Genomic DNA, 17,508 nt, shown 5'->3' with positions numbered 1-17,508 from the left:
TAACAGTCGAAGCAAACTTTATTTAACATGATGTCAGGTTACATTCATTAACAGCAAACATGGAAGGAGCTTAAGTTGGGTTTATGGATTTTTAGGTTGTAGATCTTTACGAAACATCCTTAGGCCACGCACCACCTCAGTCTTTCTAAATCTGTGAAACTTTTTCCAAATCCTCCATGATCAGATCTTGCTCTCTGACGTCGTTTCCCTCCTGACACGTTCCATTCCCCACGAACAGCGACCCGGCTCTGGACGCCGGTCTGCTCGGCACCGTCGGGTGGACTGGGAGCACAGCGTTCCCTCTGATCCGGTGGGAGATGGTCCTTTGGCGCAGGACGTTGGGGGAACACAGCTGGAACTTAAAGGCTGCCTGGAAGCCTTTGCGGAAGTTCTCGTTGAAGAAGCCGTAGATGATGGGGTTGATGCTGCTGTTGAAGAAGGCCAGCCAGTGAGCAAAAGGGTACACGTAGATGTTAATGATGCGGTACTGGTGCTCCGTCAAGCTGGCGTAGTCGCTCAGCATCATGAGGGTCCAGAGAGGCAGCCAGGATACAATGAAAAGCAAAGCCACGACCAGGAGCATCATTATCACCCGCTTCTTCTTCCGTGTGATCGTCTGACGCCCGTCCACGCTCAGTTTGTTGTTGCCGCTGACCTCCAGTGGGGCGCTCCCACTGCCCCTAGCTGGAGGTAGGGTGGTCTTAAAGAGGGTGAAGCCAATGCGCGCGTACATGATGACAATCAGACTTAGCGGGGCGAGGTAGATGTTGGCGAAGAGAACCGTGGTGTAGACCTTCCTCATTTCCTGACTAGGCCAGTTCTCCCGGCACCAGTAGAACGGACGAGTGTCGCTGTTGGGACCGAGGACTATCCGTACCGTCTGCTCCTTCGTGACCTGGAGCATGACCCCCGACGGGCACATGATGAATACAGCCAGGACCCAAATGATGACGATAATTAGCTTTGAGGTGGCGATGGTCAGTTTCTGCTTGAAAGGGTAGACAATGCAGCGGAACCTGATGAAAGAGGACATATAAAAAATAAAACGCCTCAGACAAGAATTTTCCAGAACCAAACACACATGTTGAAGTGAAATATAAACCCGCACCTGTCAACAGCGATGGCAACGAGGGTGAATACAGATGCCGACACAGATATTCCTTGAACCATCCCACTCAGTTTACACACAATGCTACCAAAAGGCCATCCTGCAGAAACAGAAACATCTGTCATAGCAGCGTGCCTCAAAAAGACATTTTAACATTTAGCTCATGTTTTCATTTAGCTGCCAGCGTTTTGGGGATATCTCTCGCCAGAGGTGTGTGATACTTGATTTTTTGGTATCGATCCGAGTAAATAAAGTAAATACAGGGACAGGTATCGCCGATGTCGATACCAATACAAATACCTTTTACTTAAGTTTGATGTATCATCAAACTTCTGACTTTTAGGTGTTTTTAGTCCATTTTCCTTTGAACTATTTTGTTCAAACTTACAATAAAATTTGGACAAAGTTTTTGGTGTCTACAAAGTACTTTGAAATAATATCAACATTATTTGAGCACATTTTTTTCCTAAAATAATTGCAAAAAATTATGATTTAAGAGCAAATCAAAACAAAATCTGTTCTGAGGTAGAGCCGAGAAACCACAATACAAAAATAAAATCACATTTCAAAAGAGAATCTGAAACTAAAGTATCTATCTTACCGTGCTGGTATCAACCCGATATTGATATGGTATCGATATTATCACTATTTTGAGTCGATCCGCCCATCTCCATCTCTAACAGGTTTGCGTATCTAGACACTGAGGTTTTTTGCTAAATCTTTAAAAACAAGTTAAGCACATAAACAGCCAATTTCAAGCTTTCCCACAAATTCTCAATTTGATTTAGGTCTGCACTTTGACTAGGCCATTGTAAACATTCAAGAGTTTTGCAGCCTCTAACATGTTTTTCTCTACAATAACTCTGTTTGCTTTCCCAACTGCCCTGTGAAAAGGGTAAGAAGACTTTTGGAAAAAACTAGAAATCGCTTTAGAGTAGATTCCCACTAGAAAAGCTGAATATTACTCGATTACCTGTTATAATGTTGTCCAGAAGTGTGGTTGGCATGCAGAAGATGCCCACCAGGAGGTCACTGATGGCCAGGTTGAGGATAAACAGATTGGTAACGGTGCGCATGTTCCTGCTGCGCAGCACGATGAAGCACAGCACCCCGTTGCCAACCATGCACACCGCAAAGATGAGCAGGTAGGAAACGGTGAAGACCACAGCAACGCCGGGTTTGTGAAGGTAGAAATCCACATAGGTGATGTTCTGCTGAGGCCAAGGCTTGTTCTGCAACACTGGAGCACTGGAAAGGATCAGGTCCTCCAAGGTGGTGTTATAGGCCGGGTTCTCTGTCATTGCAGTACCTGGGGTGTGAAAAGAGCCACAGAAACTGGGGGAGGTAGCTCTGTGCTACCCATTGGATGGATGATCTGTTATGTCTTTGGTGTAGCGCATGTTTTCTGAATGAAAACGTCCCCGGGAAAGACAGGGCACCGTGACATTCACGGCGAGAGAACAATCCCGTGGACTAGCAGGTGGAATCAATTGTTAAGTGTGAAACAATGAAGCCTCCTGAAAATTCAATAACGGCTTCGCTGCGTCCTTTGACCAATTCGTACCTGTTGATTAAGTTATTTTATTCTACTTCAGACATAAGTACACCTAAAACCACAGGTATTACCAAAGACAATCAGCCCTCACCTTTTCGTCTTGCCTCCCACTCCTGCATCCTACAGAGGCCGGCCCTTACAAAATGTCTTCTCTGCTCCTAATCTCACAGCCGGTTTTGTCTCTCTGCTGGAATTACTGCCATTTATTGCAACGCAATTTCTTTATGCAACATTGTGCATTGTTTTCGAGTTGTTGCGTGCAAAAATAACTACATTTCAGCTAAGTGCCCCCAATTTATAACAGAATCAGTTATTAATTCTTGCCTGAATCTTATCTTTTGAAGAAGAAACTACAATAATGTCCCCTTTCCAGTGTTCTTAAGAGGTGATGGCTAAAATGTAATCATCTTATTCGTCTGTATCCGGACTTTTCATTAATTTATTTTTGTAGCTCTGCCTCTGAGGTGGCAGGTTTTTGGTAAGACTGCATCACTTCCTGAGTAAACTTTGCTGTTTTGTATTAACAGAACAAATGGCAGGCTTGTTTGGCTCTGAATGATTTATCACTGAATATATTAGTCAAATGTTTTAATTAGTGATCTTTTTTTTAATAGGACGGTTAAAATGTAACCTGCCTGACAACAGGACATTGGCTAAATAAATATCTCAGATATCAGTTATGAAGAGCAAAAAGAGATGAGAAAAAGTTACTGATATCCACCTGTCGTTTCTAAGACTCTAGGAATCCTGTGAGCCACGTGAAAAGCCATTTCCACAAGTGGAGAAAACATGAAACGTGCTGCAAAACTCACTTGGCCATGGTCAGTCTTTGTAATATAACAAGAAGAAAAAGATAAAGCAAAAATGGCATCTGTCGGACATTTCCAATGGAAAACCGCATTCTGAACAAAAATCCTCAAAGGCCTGACTCACATTTGCCAAAATGTTGCACTTTTTTGAAGGCGTACATCCTGTGACATCCAGCGTAAAACAATGACATCATATGGAAGAACACGTTGTTGTCATTTAACGTTTCAGGAACCTGGACGACGGAGCCACAAGTGCTGCTCTCAACCATCAAACCCTGAAGGAGAATGTCCACACATACATTTGTGCCCTTAAGCCCAAGAGCACTCAGGCTAGACAGCAATACCATCCACGGCAACAAGTTGACCTCTGAATTGCTCAACAGACATGTGGTGTTGGTTTTGGAGTGGCCGTGCTAGAAGCTGTGCTTCCGTTGCGCAAGATGGAATTACAGAAAGAAATTTTGCTTCATGTTACAAGCAAAATACTATTGCTAAAAATGGCAATTTCGGAAAAAGAAACATTTTTCAATAAAACCTTTTTTGTGGTAGGATGAGGAGTATTTTTGACTGTATTACAGTTACTGTAATACAAAAAACTGCAATGAGAATACTTTGTATTTCACACCAGATGTCATGTGATCAACAATCAGATCTTACCACTGGGGGAGGAAAAAAGACAAAGACCACAGGAAGTAGATGGAGGACGACGGTGCGGCGAGTGTTTCAGTGAACAAACTTACTAACCTTAGATTTTAATTGCGTGTGTTATTTAACTGAAACATTGCAATTGCGAAATTGTGGAGGGGTTTTCACCATTAGTGGAATTTTGACAAAGTTCTCCAATACATTTCTATTGGAAACGCAGCTAATTTTCATTTGAAAATTGCATCACGTGTTTCCTCAGGTTATGTTCATGTGATGATAAAATGTGTTTGATCGGCTGAGACATTTTCGTGTGATCAAAGGTACAAACAGAAGAAATCTGTGAGGGAGGGTGGGGGGGGCGAATCAAAGCCGATCTTACTGCATGATTCAAATTCTGCACAAATAAAGGTTGTCAGTCATACATTATTTGTCTGATTTGTTGTTTTTCTAGTTTCATTACTAGCAATGAATCACATTCCTAAAATACCCTAAAAAATGCACAAAAAAATTTAATTAAATAAATTCAAAGAGGGTAAAAAAAATGTACTGTCCATTTTGCCTATAATTATCTTTGACATTTCTGAAACAAACTACATACACCAGCACACAAAGTTTCAAAAAAAGAAAAAAACAAACAAAATTCAATAGTCTTACCTTAAAGGAAGGAGTATTTTATTTTATGGGTTTTTTTCTCTCTCTCTCTTTCCTTCTGTCCTCACAGATGGTTTAAATCCATTTCACAGGAATCCCCCTCGTTCAGAGCTGGAAAGCTGCAGCGCTTTCATCCTTTGGTGAGATCCTGTGCATCTGCTCAGCGCTGCTGCCAGACAGACACTGCTGTAGCACTTATAAATGACAGAGGAGATGGGATGCATTTGTGGTGGTGGTGGTGGGCAGGAGGGGAAGAGACATGTTTTGTGGTGCAAGTAAGGGCTTAGAGAGTTAGATCTTCAGAGCTCTTCATGTGATCTCAGAAACACTCCTGCCAACAGGAGTGTTTCTGCGGACAGAGAGCTGGTCGTCCTGACCGCCTCAGACGTCTGCATCTCTGGCGTCGAGTTACTAGGCAAACAGGTGATGGGGAAATCTGACGGTTTTTGCTTTTGGATCCGGATCAGTTCCTTCCCTCTTCAGTCTGCGCTGATCCATCCACCGGGGCAGATGGGTGCAAAAGGACATCTCTGGAAACGCCAGTGCAGACGTTTGATGGCGTCGTACACGGCGTCCAACTGAGTTCTGAGAACGCAGCTAGAATCAGAAAGAGGAAGCGTTGACAAAACACGAGCTTCTGCAGGACGCTTCCTCACTCCCTTTATTCAAGAGACAAGGTTTATTAAACAGATTGCACTTGAAAATAGTTGAAAATAGGTAAAGCATGAGAGGACATATGAGGAGCTGTAGAGGTGAGGACTATCAGTAGGAGGTGACACCTGATCAGCCTGCTTCAAGCTCGGGAGAACACTTGATAATGAAAATTCAGATCAGAGTGAGGTTTACGACAGGCCGGCTAATGTTACCACGGAAAATAGAACGATTAATTGACATGTCAAAAGGCCTTCAGCGCTGATTCTGTAGGAACCGGCTGGCGAGGAGACTGACAGCTAGATTTGTATGAAGTGTGGAAATTTTGATGAACGCCAACAGTTTACAAAAAAAAAAAAAAAAACGTTGTCATAGCAGCGTAAGCAGAAGTTGTGAATTTATAGTCACATGAAAAGAAATTGCTTTGTATATTTACAGTGATTAAAGCTTTTATAAGCTATTTAATCCACAAGAGAGATGTAGCCTTAACAAATGACCAGCGCGCCTTCAGTATTTGATCATTTCAACCTTAAGTGACAAATAAGTGACACAGTTGGAAAGTCTGCAACTTTTAGCAGTTTTTTCAGGTCTACTTAAAAAAAGAAGAAAAGAACTATAAAGAAAGTTTTAGTTTCATTCTTTGTTCCATATTAAATTATGTAAAAGTTGTATTCTTCCACAAATCCACCTTTCAGCCACCCATCCATCCATCCATTCTTGCAGTCTGTCATTCTTGTGTTTAAAACACAACCATAGTCAAAATATATGCCTTAGATTTAGATTGAAGTTTTATTCATACATTAAAAATGGACGGAGAGGGCTAACATCTCTCAAATTTTGAATTTTAAAATGTAAAAAAAAAAAAAATGCAGAAACCCTGTCCTGCTGCTGTACAGGATTTAAGTGTTTGTGTAGAAATGTAGAATGAAAAGATAACAGACATGTTTTTTAAGGATTTTTACACAAGCAAAGAAAGCTATTTAAAATTAAATGCAAATAATCAAAATATCTATTGATACATTGAACAATTAGAAATCCTTTACATTTTTCTTCTTATTATTATTATTATTATTTCCAGGAAGCGTGTTGTGAAAACATGACCAGAAGCATGTTACTTTACTAAATTAATAGGCTTGCTACATGCTAGCACTGAACAATTTGAAATGGCAAAATCTTATCCCTGTGATGAAGGCAATGAGAATTTTATTTTTCACTGTACATCTCCAGCAAATATAAGATAAGAAACACGACACGGTGTTTAATCACACGGATTTGATTGGGCCGTTTCATTTGAACTAATAAATGTCGGTTAACGTGACCATTTCCCATAAAAACAATGAGAAACATGACAAAAAGTGCAGACATACGAAGACAGACATACATTTTAAGGGTTACAGAGGACTTCCCAACGGTTTGCTGAATGTCACCAATCATCAGCTCCAGCTGTCAGTCCTGAAAATCCAGCCCAATGATGCAAGCTGATGAAACTCGTTTCTAAGGTTGTGTAAAAGGTCGATGTTATGATTGTGTGTCATGCAATGTTTAGAAATTTTTTTTTTTTTTCTTTTCTTTTTTTTTCATAAAAACAAAACTTTTCTAGCATATATTTTGCTGGTGGTAAGGGTGATTGCTTCATTGTCACTGGCAGCTTTAAAGAGTCTAATCAATAACAATCACTTAGATAGCCATTACATAACACCTAACATTTGGCTTTGAGGAAATAAAGATTTAATTTGGTTAAAAGTAAGAATATACTTACTTAGTGTTTTGTTTTTTGTACTTACTGCAAAATGTGGATTTATGTAGATGCATCTCAGTGAATCACAAACTTTACATAACACATTGAAAAACTTTTCACTAACTCATGTTTTCAAGCACATATTTCAGCTGTTGTTGCGCAACACCCCCCCCCCCTCCTTTCTGTCTCTACTCTCTCACTCTCGTACTTCCTCTTCTGAGAGGGGAGATGTGCTACCAGCTCTCCGTCTAACGGGTCCGTTGAGTTTCCTAAATCTGCTGGGATTTACCCTGTCCAGAACTGAAGTAAACTCTGTTTAAGCTGGTTTCGAGAAACGATTCGCCTGGTTATCTGACGGCCTACATCCAGGTGTCCCACCCTTCTTCCCCCTGTGAATTAGCCAGACTGAGCAGCCTACAGCCAACTAGTTTCACAGAGCACACCTGTTAACGGTCGCTCGTTCTCTATTTTGCAACTTGCATTTGTTATTGAACCAGGTAGGTTTTAGTGACTCGGTCGAGTCCCAAGGATGATGTTTTAAATATGGGCTACCAGCAACCTAAAAACATTTTCCACTTTTTCCTCTCCAGAATCAAACATCATAGCTATTTTACAACCATCAAAGAACTTTAAGGTGACTCATTAACTGAATGTCCACAACATCTTTAGATTTTCTTTATGCTAAATATTTTATTAGTAAGGCATTTTTGCAAGGGTCAGTACAGCTTAATTCAGTAGCAGAAATAATCAAATAAGTAAAATCAATCATCTAGTCTATCTTTCCCTACTGCTGATACTGAGAACTAAAAAAGGAACCTTAGAGCGAGACGGACGGAGTTTGGCGCCTCGAACCCCAGACCTGGCACGACGACGAAGAAGGTGCGGCAGCAGGAGGAGGAAGTTGATCAACGAAGGCAGGGATCTCTGTAGGTCCGATGAACTTCTTCTCCGCATGGATGGTGAGGTCACACAGGACTTGGTGCTGGCAGGAAAAAAGGCACCAGTTCTTCTTCCTTGTCTTTGTCTTCATCTTTGTCTTTGGGGTCTGAACCCAGCCGATGAGAGAAGTGCGATTCGAAGCCACAGATTGTGGGCCTGACGGGTTGGTCTCCATGTGCAGGACAGTCTCCGGCTCCGTGGCCCCGGCTCTTCTTCAGCTGCAGAGTTCTTTGTCCATCTCGATCTTGGCTCGAAGCTGCCCGGAGGATCCAACGAAAGGTTCCTCTTTTGCACCCACCTTATATAGGGTTTATCTGTCTGCTTAGACAGATGATCTCATATCCGTCACTGTCTTAAGAGACATCATGTCATGATGTCTGTGCCAATGTCTCAGGGTTGCTCAACCTCCTATGTCCCTTGCCTGCACAACCTTTCACCTACTCTCTACCTCCAACATATCAGTGATGTTTAATTGCAGTTACACCCTTTTACACCATTTCAAGTTCAATGTCAAAATCACATTTATATCACATTTATTTTCTTTAGCTTCTCTGATTTAGCATTCATTTATAATTTTATAACCATAACTTATATCACATTTATTTTCTTCAGCTTCTCTGATCTATCATTCATTTATGATTTTATAACCATAACTTATTAGTTACTCTTATTATGATCTTAATGTGAGTTATTACAGATGTTTTTCTGAAAAGAAACCAAGAATAATACATGATTCTAATTATTTACTACTAAAGTTACAGTTACTTGTTTTTCTTGTAGTTCCCACAAATATAAGTGTAAGTATTATTACAAGTAAACCAATATTCATATAAGTATTTTACTTTGAATCTTATCCAATTACTAATAATGTTTAGATTTCATTCTTTAAAACTTTCATGCTTTAAACTAAGGAATAGTCTCAGCTATTTTTATAAATCTGCAGGCTGGAAACTTCCTCTTTTTCCAGGAAACCTGCTTTTCCTGTTTCATGAATCTCTCTGACTGACTATGATTTCTTATGATTAGATAGAAAAAAGTAGAATTAAAGCAAAGTTTGCATGAGACAAAAACAACACACACAACTAGATTTATTTTATTGACACTTAAGTCTACTGTTGGGCCTTGATATCACTTGAGTGATTCATTTTAAAGATAACTTTATTTATTATTACTGTTAAACTTAAATCTCCAGCATGGGGAAGTGGGATGAGCTCGGATTTTCTTGACACAGCTAATTAAGATTGTTTGGGGGTTTTTTACGACAGCGAATGAAAAAATGTAATTTCTTAGAAGATTATAATATTATGTCACACCAATAAAAAAAAATCTTTTTATACAGATATGAAAGCTTAATTAAAAGTATGTTTAATACTTGTTCATAGGCTGTTATTTTCCAAAAGTACTTTTAATCTGACAAACGAAGCTGATTAGAAACTATATCGTCATTTAAAGAGAGGCGTCTGTGTTATTACTAGAGAATATTGCTGCATAACCTACAAAACCCAGGTAACGTAGCAGCGGAAGTCTCAAACAAAATCTGATGGAAATCCATAGTAAGAACATTTACAATGTAACTCTGTTATGAATATAAGAAGTGGGAGGCTATCTTTAGTATTTTTCCTGTGTTAATGAAATGAAATTCTCAGCTATACAATCACTGTCTGCCTGATTTTGCACACAGTAAAGGAGAAAAACCGGCAAACAAAAGCGCTTTAACAAAGCCGTGCATCGTGGCACATTGTGCCAGGGAGTGATGCGAGTCAACTCCCTATAATTACCACCAATACATTTTGCATATGAATTCATTACAGTAAGCATCTCAGTCGGCTCAAACGTGCTTTCCTTTGAACACTGGAAGCTTTGATGATGATTTTATTTCTTTCCTCTCTAAAGCCAGGCACAAAATTATTCACATTCCTGCTAAATTTAGATGCATTGAATTTATCCAAGAGTTGTTGTTTTATTCTGCTAGAAAATCTCTCAAAAGATAATTAAACAATGCGGAAGATGTAGCAATAAAAATCAAAAAGATATATAGTATATATACAGTATATATACATATACTGTATATATATATTAAAGCTGGGTACAGATTCAAATGCACACCATGTATTTAACTTTTCTTATCTTGGAAAGAAAAAGTTTTACTTTCCAGTGAGAACATGCACTCAAAAAAATTAACTTTGGGGGTTATTACATTAACAAAAGAATATTATGTACTTTTAACTCAATAGTTTTATGTTTCAAACAAAAACGTGATACAATCATGTTGGATAAACAAGAAATTCAACAACTTAACGTTTATGAAATGTAATCATGTTGAGATAACAGGATTCATTATAGTCAGACTGATCTTGTGCTGAAGACGACGAGTGAGATCACGGGAAATCACACGAGATCACGCGAGACAATCGTTTTTTGTGCCCGGAAAAACTCCAGCGGAAGCTATGAGAAGACTAAATTTTCCTGCCAGCATTGTGCATATATAAATATATATATATATATATTTATATATATATATATAGACATATATACATTATATATATATATAACAGCACGATGTTGCTATGTTTGGTCACGTTTATGTAGTTGATGTACTCATTCAGTGGCTAACATGTGCTAACATCACAATTAGTGATGGCTAGCCAGCTTTTCTCTACTATTTGCACCATTTTCTGCTTGTTCCATGCTTGTGTCAAAAAACTGAATTAAGGTGGTCATTGCATTTACAAAAAAATAACATGTTGTTTTAACAAAATACTTTTATGTTTCAAAGGCAAATGTGATAAAATCATGTCAGTTCAACATAAAATTCAACAACCTGGCATTAATAAAATGTATTCAAGTTGAGATAACGTGATTCAAATTAGTCAGATTGATCTCCCACCAAAGAGGGTCTAGCGAGATCAGGAGATCACACAAGATGCTAGCAAGATTATGGAAGATCACGCGACATAACTGTTTTGCGCCTGGGAAAACTTCAAGGTGGTTTTAGTTACACATTAAACTATAGATATTTGTATTTCTCTGCAGGGCACTATTGGCACTTAAGAACTGCACTGTAACAAATGGCTGTAAAAACTACAGCATGTTGAAAAACTTAACTTTAATAATAAGAAACTTGTAAAAACATTAACTCTTCTTCAGGAATTTAACTTTATCTCATAAGCAGATCCCTCTGTTATATTTTTTGTTTTTATTTAATACCTTTATTATATGTATTTGAATGTATTTTGACACTTCTTGCTAAGAAAATAGTAGAAAAATTACACATTGTTTTAATTGACCAATTCATGTATATATTTATTTAACTTTTGTATCTTTCATTCTACTTTAAAGATTGCAAGATTTAAAACCAACACTGTCAATGTCTGTGAGTCTTCCTTATTTTTTATATTGTGATATTTGTCTTTGTTGTAAAAATCCTGTATGTATGTTAATGTTATGTGTTTGAAATATAGTAAAAAAAAAACAAAAAAAAAGCCTCTTACTTCTATTGCCATTTTGAGTTACCATGGCAACGTAGTAGGTAAAAAAAAAAAAAAAAAACACGCCAAAAAAGCATTTTTGCTCATTTTAACTTACACACTAATGTTCTCACATTGAATGGAGTAATTTTATGTTAGTGAACATGCTAGTGGGAACCCTCAACCAACTGGGAGGATCAAAATGCTGGTGATACTCGATATGCTAGTGATAGCGCTCATGCTAACATTTTCCTTATATCTAAAATAAGCTTTTTTTGTTGAGTTTTCATTTATTAGCTATGTTTACCATACTGAGTGTTGTAACTCAATGTACAGTAAGTCAACATGCTACTGAAAGCGTTTACGCTGACATCAGCGTAATTTTCATATAAAACCCAAGGTTTACAAACTAAATGGAGTATGTCAGTGTTTGTCAGCATGCTGGTGATAACACACATCCCACTGGTAGTGTCAGCATGCTAGTTGCTCTACACACTAGTGATAGCCCTCATGCTAACATTAGCCTTGTACCAAAATAAGCATTTTATGTAATTTTTGATTTATTAGTTATGTTTATCATATTGAATGGATTAAGTCAATGTAAATCAGCATTCTGGTGACATCACACATGCTATTGACACCATTTAAGCTAGTCTCATCATTTTGACTAATTGTACTTTACACTAATGTTAGCACACACTGGAGTAATTTTTTGCTGGTCAACATGCTGCTGAAAACCCACATCCTAATGCTAGTGTCAACATGCTATTTGCTCTAAATGCTAGTGATTGCTCTCATGCTAACATTAGCTTTGTGCCTAAAATTTTGAGTTAGTCAACATGCTAGCGATAACCCTCATCCTACTGGTAGTATCAACATGCTAGTAACTCAATTTGCTAATGATAGCCCTCATGTTAACATTAGATTAGCAATTAAAATAAGCATTTTTGCTCATTTTTTATTTATTAGCTATGTTTATCACACTAAATGAAGCAAGTCAATGTAAGTCAACATGGTGAGGAACCTGACATGCTACTAACAGCATTCAAGCTCACCTTAGCATCTTAGCTAACACTAATGCTAGCACACTGAACGGACTTAGTCCATGTTAGTCAATATAATAATGATACTCCACATGCCGTTGAGTATTATTTACTTGACCTTAACATTGTGACAAATTTTCAGGTTTAGAACAGAACACTGGATTTCAACATTTCTTTCAAATTTCTTCCAAAATGTTCTGGTTTTTATTGTGATGCTAACACCCGACCCTAACCAGAACTATTTTGGTTCTGACAGAGGTCTGCTGCACAATCTTCACAAAGGGAAGTCATTTTAACAGTAGTGAAATACAGTAAATACAAATGCACACACACTTGGTGGCTATAGAAACACCAATGAACCCAAAATGGACGCTGGGTTCATCTGACTTTTTTTTTTTTTTTTTAGGGAAACTGGTGTGCCCAGAGAAAACACAAATAAGAACAAAGAGAACAAACATCACACTCAGCCTTTACTCAGAATATTAAAAATAAGGATTTTCTAAAACTGGTGGATTCTACAAAATATCCCAATCAAATGAATACACCAACAGAAATGCTAAGACACACTCACTCACTCATTGCTGTTGAAATACCAATAAACCCAACATGGATGCTGGGTCTATTGGACATATTTCTGTTTTTGGGAAAAACCCAAAAAATTCACTAAGTAGGTAACTTTTTCTTTGTAAATTTCTCAAAATTTGTAATTGGGGGCATTGCGTCCGTCAAATTGATGAATGAACCCAACATGGACGCTGGGTCTATTGTTTCGGTTTTTGGGAAAAACCCGGAGCACCCGGAGAGAAAACCAACAACACACTCATCACTCATTAAATAGGTAACTTAGTTGAACACAGACACCCAAACAAATGATGGGACTGCACCCAAAATGCAGGTTCATTGGACATATTTTTTTTGTGGGGAAACTGGAGTACCCAGAGAAAACCTATACAGAGGCTACAGACCTCAACACGGCCGTTCCGAGGTGGACTTCCAAAGGACTGCAGAGGCTGAAATCAATTTAAGTCCATGAAATCTGAAGACTCTTTCCAAAAGTTGATAAAAGGACAAATTCCTCAAATATCGGCTGGTGTAAATCCAGGAAGATGAGAATATTCCCTGCCTTTTTACACTTCTTCAGCAGGTCCTTGAAAATGGCCGTGCCCTGGCTGGTGATCTTCTCTGGGCTCATGCTGAGGACTCTACCTTCAATCTCAGTCCACAGTTTCTCAAACAGACGATACAATACCATACCATACCAACTTTATTTATGAAGCACTTTATACACCAACAGGACCAAAGTGCTATACACAATCATAAAATCATAAAAGATGATCACAGATGGCATGACATTTTTCTGCAGGGTAGCTCAGTCCTGATCTTTCAACAATCCTCCTGATCAGATCACTGACGAGGGTTCTCACGGCCATTTTTCTAATGTTCCCTTCTTCATTCTCTCCCTGGTTTTCCTCCTGCTTGCTGCTGGACTCTGGAACACGTTCTTCTGATTCAGCCTCAGTGGGAGTCGTCTCTTCAGGGATTTGTGCTGGAGATTTTGCATTTGAACCTGACAATGCTTCACCTCCTGCATGATTTCCACTGAAGAATTCCTCAACCATGGAGGCTTCAGACGACTCCGTTTTATCCAGGTCGGTCTCTTGGCTGACTGCACTTTGCACACGTGGGGTGGCTGTGAACTGAGATCGTTTCTGGGTCACCATCAATGTCTTCCCCCTGAACTTCAGCCCAAACTTTCTCTAAGAGCCGTTTATGAATGGTACCAACGTCCTCAAGAGAAAAGTGAAAACCTGAAGCTGTAATGGCCTGGGCAGTCAGGCAGTGCAACAAAGACAATGAATCTTTCTCGTTTTCCTTTGTTTCCACTGAGGAAGCTGGCTTCTCACCGTCCGTCAGACATTGAGATGCCAGATGAATCAGAGGAATATTCTGAAACTTCCTCAATAGGAGACAAAGGAGTTAAAAAGTGATTGAACTTTGGATACAGCCTGAACTCCTGTGCCCCCGGATGTGCTAAGATGAAAAGCCCCTCCTCAGGGGGTCTAAAATATGGTTCATAAATATGTAAAATTATTTGGTTTCCGTCTTTCATTTGAGCTGATATTTTTTCTCCCTCTTCAGCTTCCTTATAATAAAAATTCATTTCAGGACGAGAGGTTTTATTTCTTTGAAGGATGGAAGTAAAACACAAAAAACAAAAAAAACAATTCAGTCCAACAATGAAACGTTTTTACAGATTTTTTTAAAATCCCGAATTTAAGATGAAACCCTGGCCAAAAAAATGCTGAAAATGTTTGATAACACAGAGATAAACGTGAATATATTAAATTTTTTTTATTCAACCAAGGTGTTTATCAGATTTTTTTCTGTCACATTTCTTAAAAATGGTCTTGTAAATCATTATTTATACCCTTGTGATTAATCAGTTTAGAAGTCAAAAGAACCCATTCTTTTGTGTAAAAAGGGTATTTTTTTGGTATTTCATCTCCTCATAACACCCTTTTCCTTTTTGTGGCAAGTTGCTTTTCTTTCCACCCTGTGAGGGCAGTGTGTAACACTTCAGCTGTCATTAGATCGCGCTGTGTGAAAGAGCGCAGAGTCCAATCACTGACCCTCATCTTCACACTTTTCTGCCACACGACTTTCGACGTTTATGTTCACGTGAAAAACACGATTTCCATTAAACAGACGCGGATGGGCGTCTGTTTAATGGCTCGACCGACTAATAAAACCCGTTTCCGTAAAGACAAGAGTCTGCTTAGAGGGAAAGTGAGAGCCTTCCAGTGTGCTCTGCTTTAATGCCCTGAGGGAAGCAACACTAATGGCCTCTCTTGACAGAGGAATGACACAAGGAGCACTGGTAACAAAGAAATAATAATAATAATAATAATCACTGATGGTTGTTGTGATCCTCAGAGGCCACGGTATGGGAGGTGTGCGTTATTACAAATCTTAAAGCTGCCGAGATGAAAGGCTATGAAACATACAGCTCCAGTTAATTGTTCTTAAAGGGGCGGTATTGTGTATTTTGTAGGCACAGTGCCATGTTAGTATCTATGTTGCCTTCACTTGTTGAAAGTGCTGTATATGTAAAACATGACTTAAAATTAATTTGACTTTTCCACTTTGCTCCTTGAAATTGGGCCTCTGTCTCTTTAAGAAGCTTCTGTTCTTTTCCGACCTTCTGCTTTCAGCATGTAATTAGAACAGTGTTTCTCCTGAAGCATCAGGAGTGTTGCACTGAGAAGTATTATGAGTTCAGCAGATGTGCAGTGCCACCAGGCGTTTGCTAATTGCTGCTGCCGCTAGTCTGGAGGGGCTGAGCAGAGGAGGTTCTCAAAAAAAAAAAAAAACTCTTTAGTAAAAAAAAATTTTTGTTGAATTTAGCAATAAGTGGTAAAAAAATCTTTGACAGTCAACCACTTGACTGTTGGTCATATACAATTTCAATGTGTACAAACTCCTACTCAAATGAGATTGAGTTCAATTGTTTTTCTGACTGAAAACAAAGTTTTAAAAGTAATTTTTAGGGAAAGCAGCCAAACATGCACTTTTTTTTTTAAACTAAAGCGTTCCAAGTTGTTTTAAAGAATATTCAAATATTCAATAAAAATGTCAGCATGAATTGACTTTATGCAGACAATATTTATTCACCTGTACAGAGGAAAGTTCTTCAGCAACAGCTGAATATTAAGAGAAAAATTACCTCACTTTGAACATGAAACAAAACAAATAGACAAATCTATCTGAGCGACAGCTCCCGTCTGATCGCCAGTCGTAATCTTTTTGGCTGAAATAACTTCAGTAAAAGGCTTTTTGCACCGTCTACCAGTCTCTGACATCGGTCTGGGGACTTTTCCGAGTTTTTTAGCCTTTACCCAAACCAAAAGCAGCTGCAGTGTTTTCTGAAAACCTTTTAAAACAAGTGCCAAGTGCTTTTGCAGTCACATTCATATGTGTGCATTAGTGACATGTGTTCCTACGCAAATAATCGCAAAATTTGTCTTACAGTTAAGCTAAAACCTGAACGTTCCCGGCATTTAGTAAATATTCAAAGCACTAATTACGTGTTTATTATGTTTGAAGTGAGAATAGCTTTAGACTTTGAGCAGGAAATAAAGCCTTCATCTGCCTCTCGCCTTCACCATGATTTTTATTAAATTTTTTTTAAGTTATACACGTTGCTAAACCTTTTCTTATTTGGCTGTCAGTAGTAACCTGACAGCCAATCTTCAGTGTTCAGAAGACTCATCACTGCCCCCTGGAGGCAAAACGTGACCACGACTGAGCAGCAAATGTGTTTTTTTTTTGTTTGTTTTTTTTGTGACGACCTTAAAACATGTAAAATTGTAGATTAAATAATATGACCATTTTTTTAAAAACTCTGAAGTATGTTTCTTCTCTTTGCAGGGAGTCTGACAACACAATGTGGTGATGGTGTCTGCAGTTATACAGCCGGTAATTTGAAAAGCAGCAGTAAAAAATCTGTCATTAAAATATATTTCATGTCAAACCTCTTCCAGTAATCTTATTCATTCATGTTAAGGTTACATTATGAACTTTCGTCAGGGTCGCAGGTGCTAAAACTTATTTTATTTAGCAACTGCTGAAAGCTTGGTAAACTATACTGCCTTACAAATGAGGGTTTTTTTATTTGCCTTCGTGTTTCAGTAGATTTTTATTTGAGCAGCGTATCTTTGTAAAGTTACAATAAGCTTTGTTTCATGTAATATATATATATATATATAGATCAGAAATAATTTGCATTCAAATTTTCCTGATTACAGGAGAGACGCTTTTTTTCTGTTTGTGACAGCTGTCTGATTAGTGTCGCTTCAAAGAGAAATTCTCGCTCAGGAACCAGAAAGGTTGTTCTTTTTTTTT

At 38.4% G+C, this 17,508-nt stretch overlaps 1 protein-coding gene across 2 annotated transcripts; it reads right to left on the bottom strand.

Annotated features, from left to right (window-relative positions):
* Positions 1 to 5,356, bottom strand: LOC114149173 (neuropeptide FF receptor 2-like). Of its 2 annotated transcripts, XM_028024819.1 has the most exons (4): positions 4,772 to 5,356; positions 2,082 to 2,417; positions 1,109 to 1,208; positions 1 to 1,016 (listed from the first exon to the last, which is right to left on the bottom strand). In XM_028024819.1, the coding sequence occupies exons 2-4, from the start codon at positions 2,407 to 2,409 to the stop codon at positions 146 to 148; spliced, it is 1,299 nt and encodes a 432-aa protein (XP_027880620.1). In that variant the 5' UTR covers positions 2,410 to 2,417; positions 4,772 to 5,356; the 3' UTR covers positions 1 to 145. The 2 variants fall into 2 exon arrangements, with proteins under 2 accessions (XP_027880620.1, XP_027880619.1); XM_028024818.1 differs by lacking the exon at positions 4,772 to 5,356 and having other exon boundaries at positions 2,082 to 4,757.
* Between the last annotated feature and the right edge of the window lie 12,152 nt (positions 5,357 to 17,508).

The sequence above is a fragment of the Xiphophorus couchianus genome, chromosome 8 (assembly GCF_001444195.1).
Source record: "Xiphophorus couchianus chromosome 8, X_couchianus-1.0, whole genome shotgun sequence".
Lineage (NCBI taxonomy): Eukaryota > Metazoa > Chordata > Actinopteri > Cyprinodontiformes > Poeciliidae > Xiphophorus > Xiphophorus couchianus.
The sequence above is the reverse complement of the archived record's forward strand: the minus strand, read 5'-3'. Positions and strand labels throughout refer to the sequence as shown.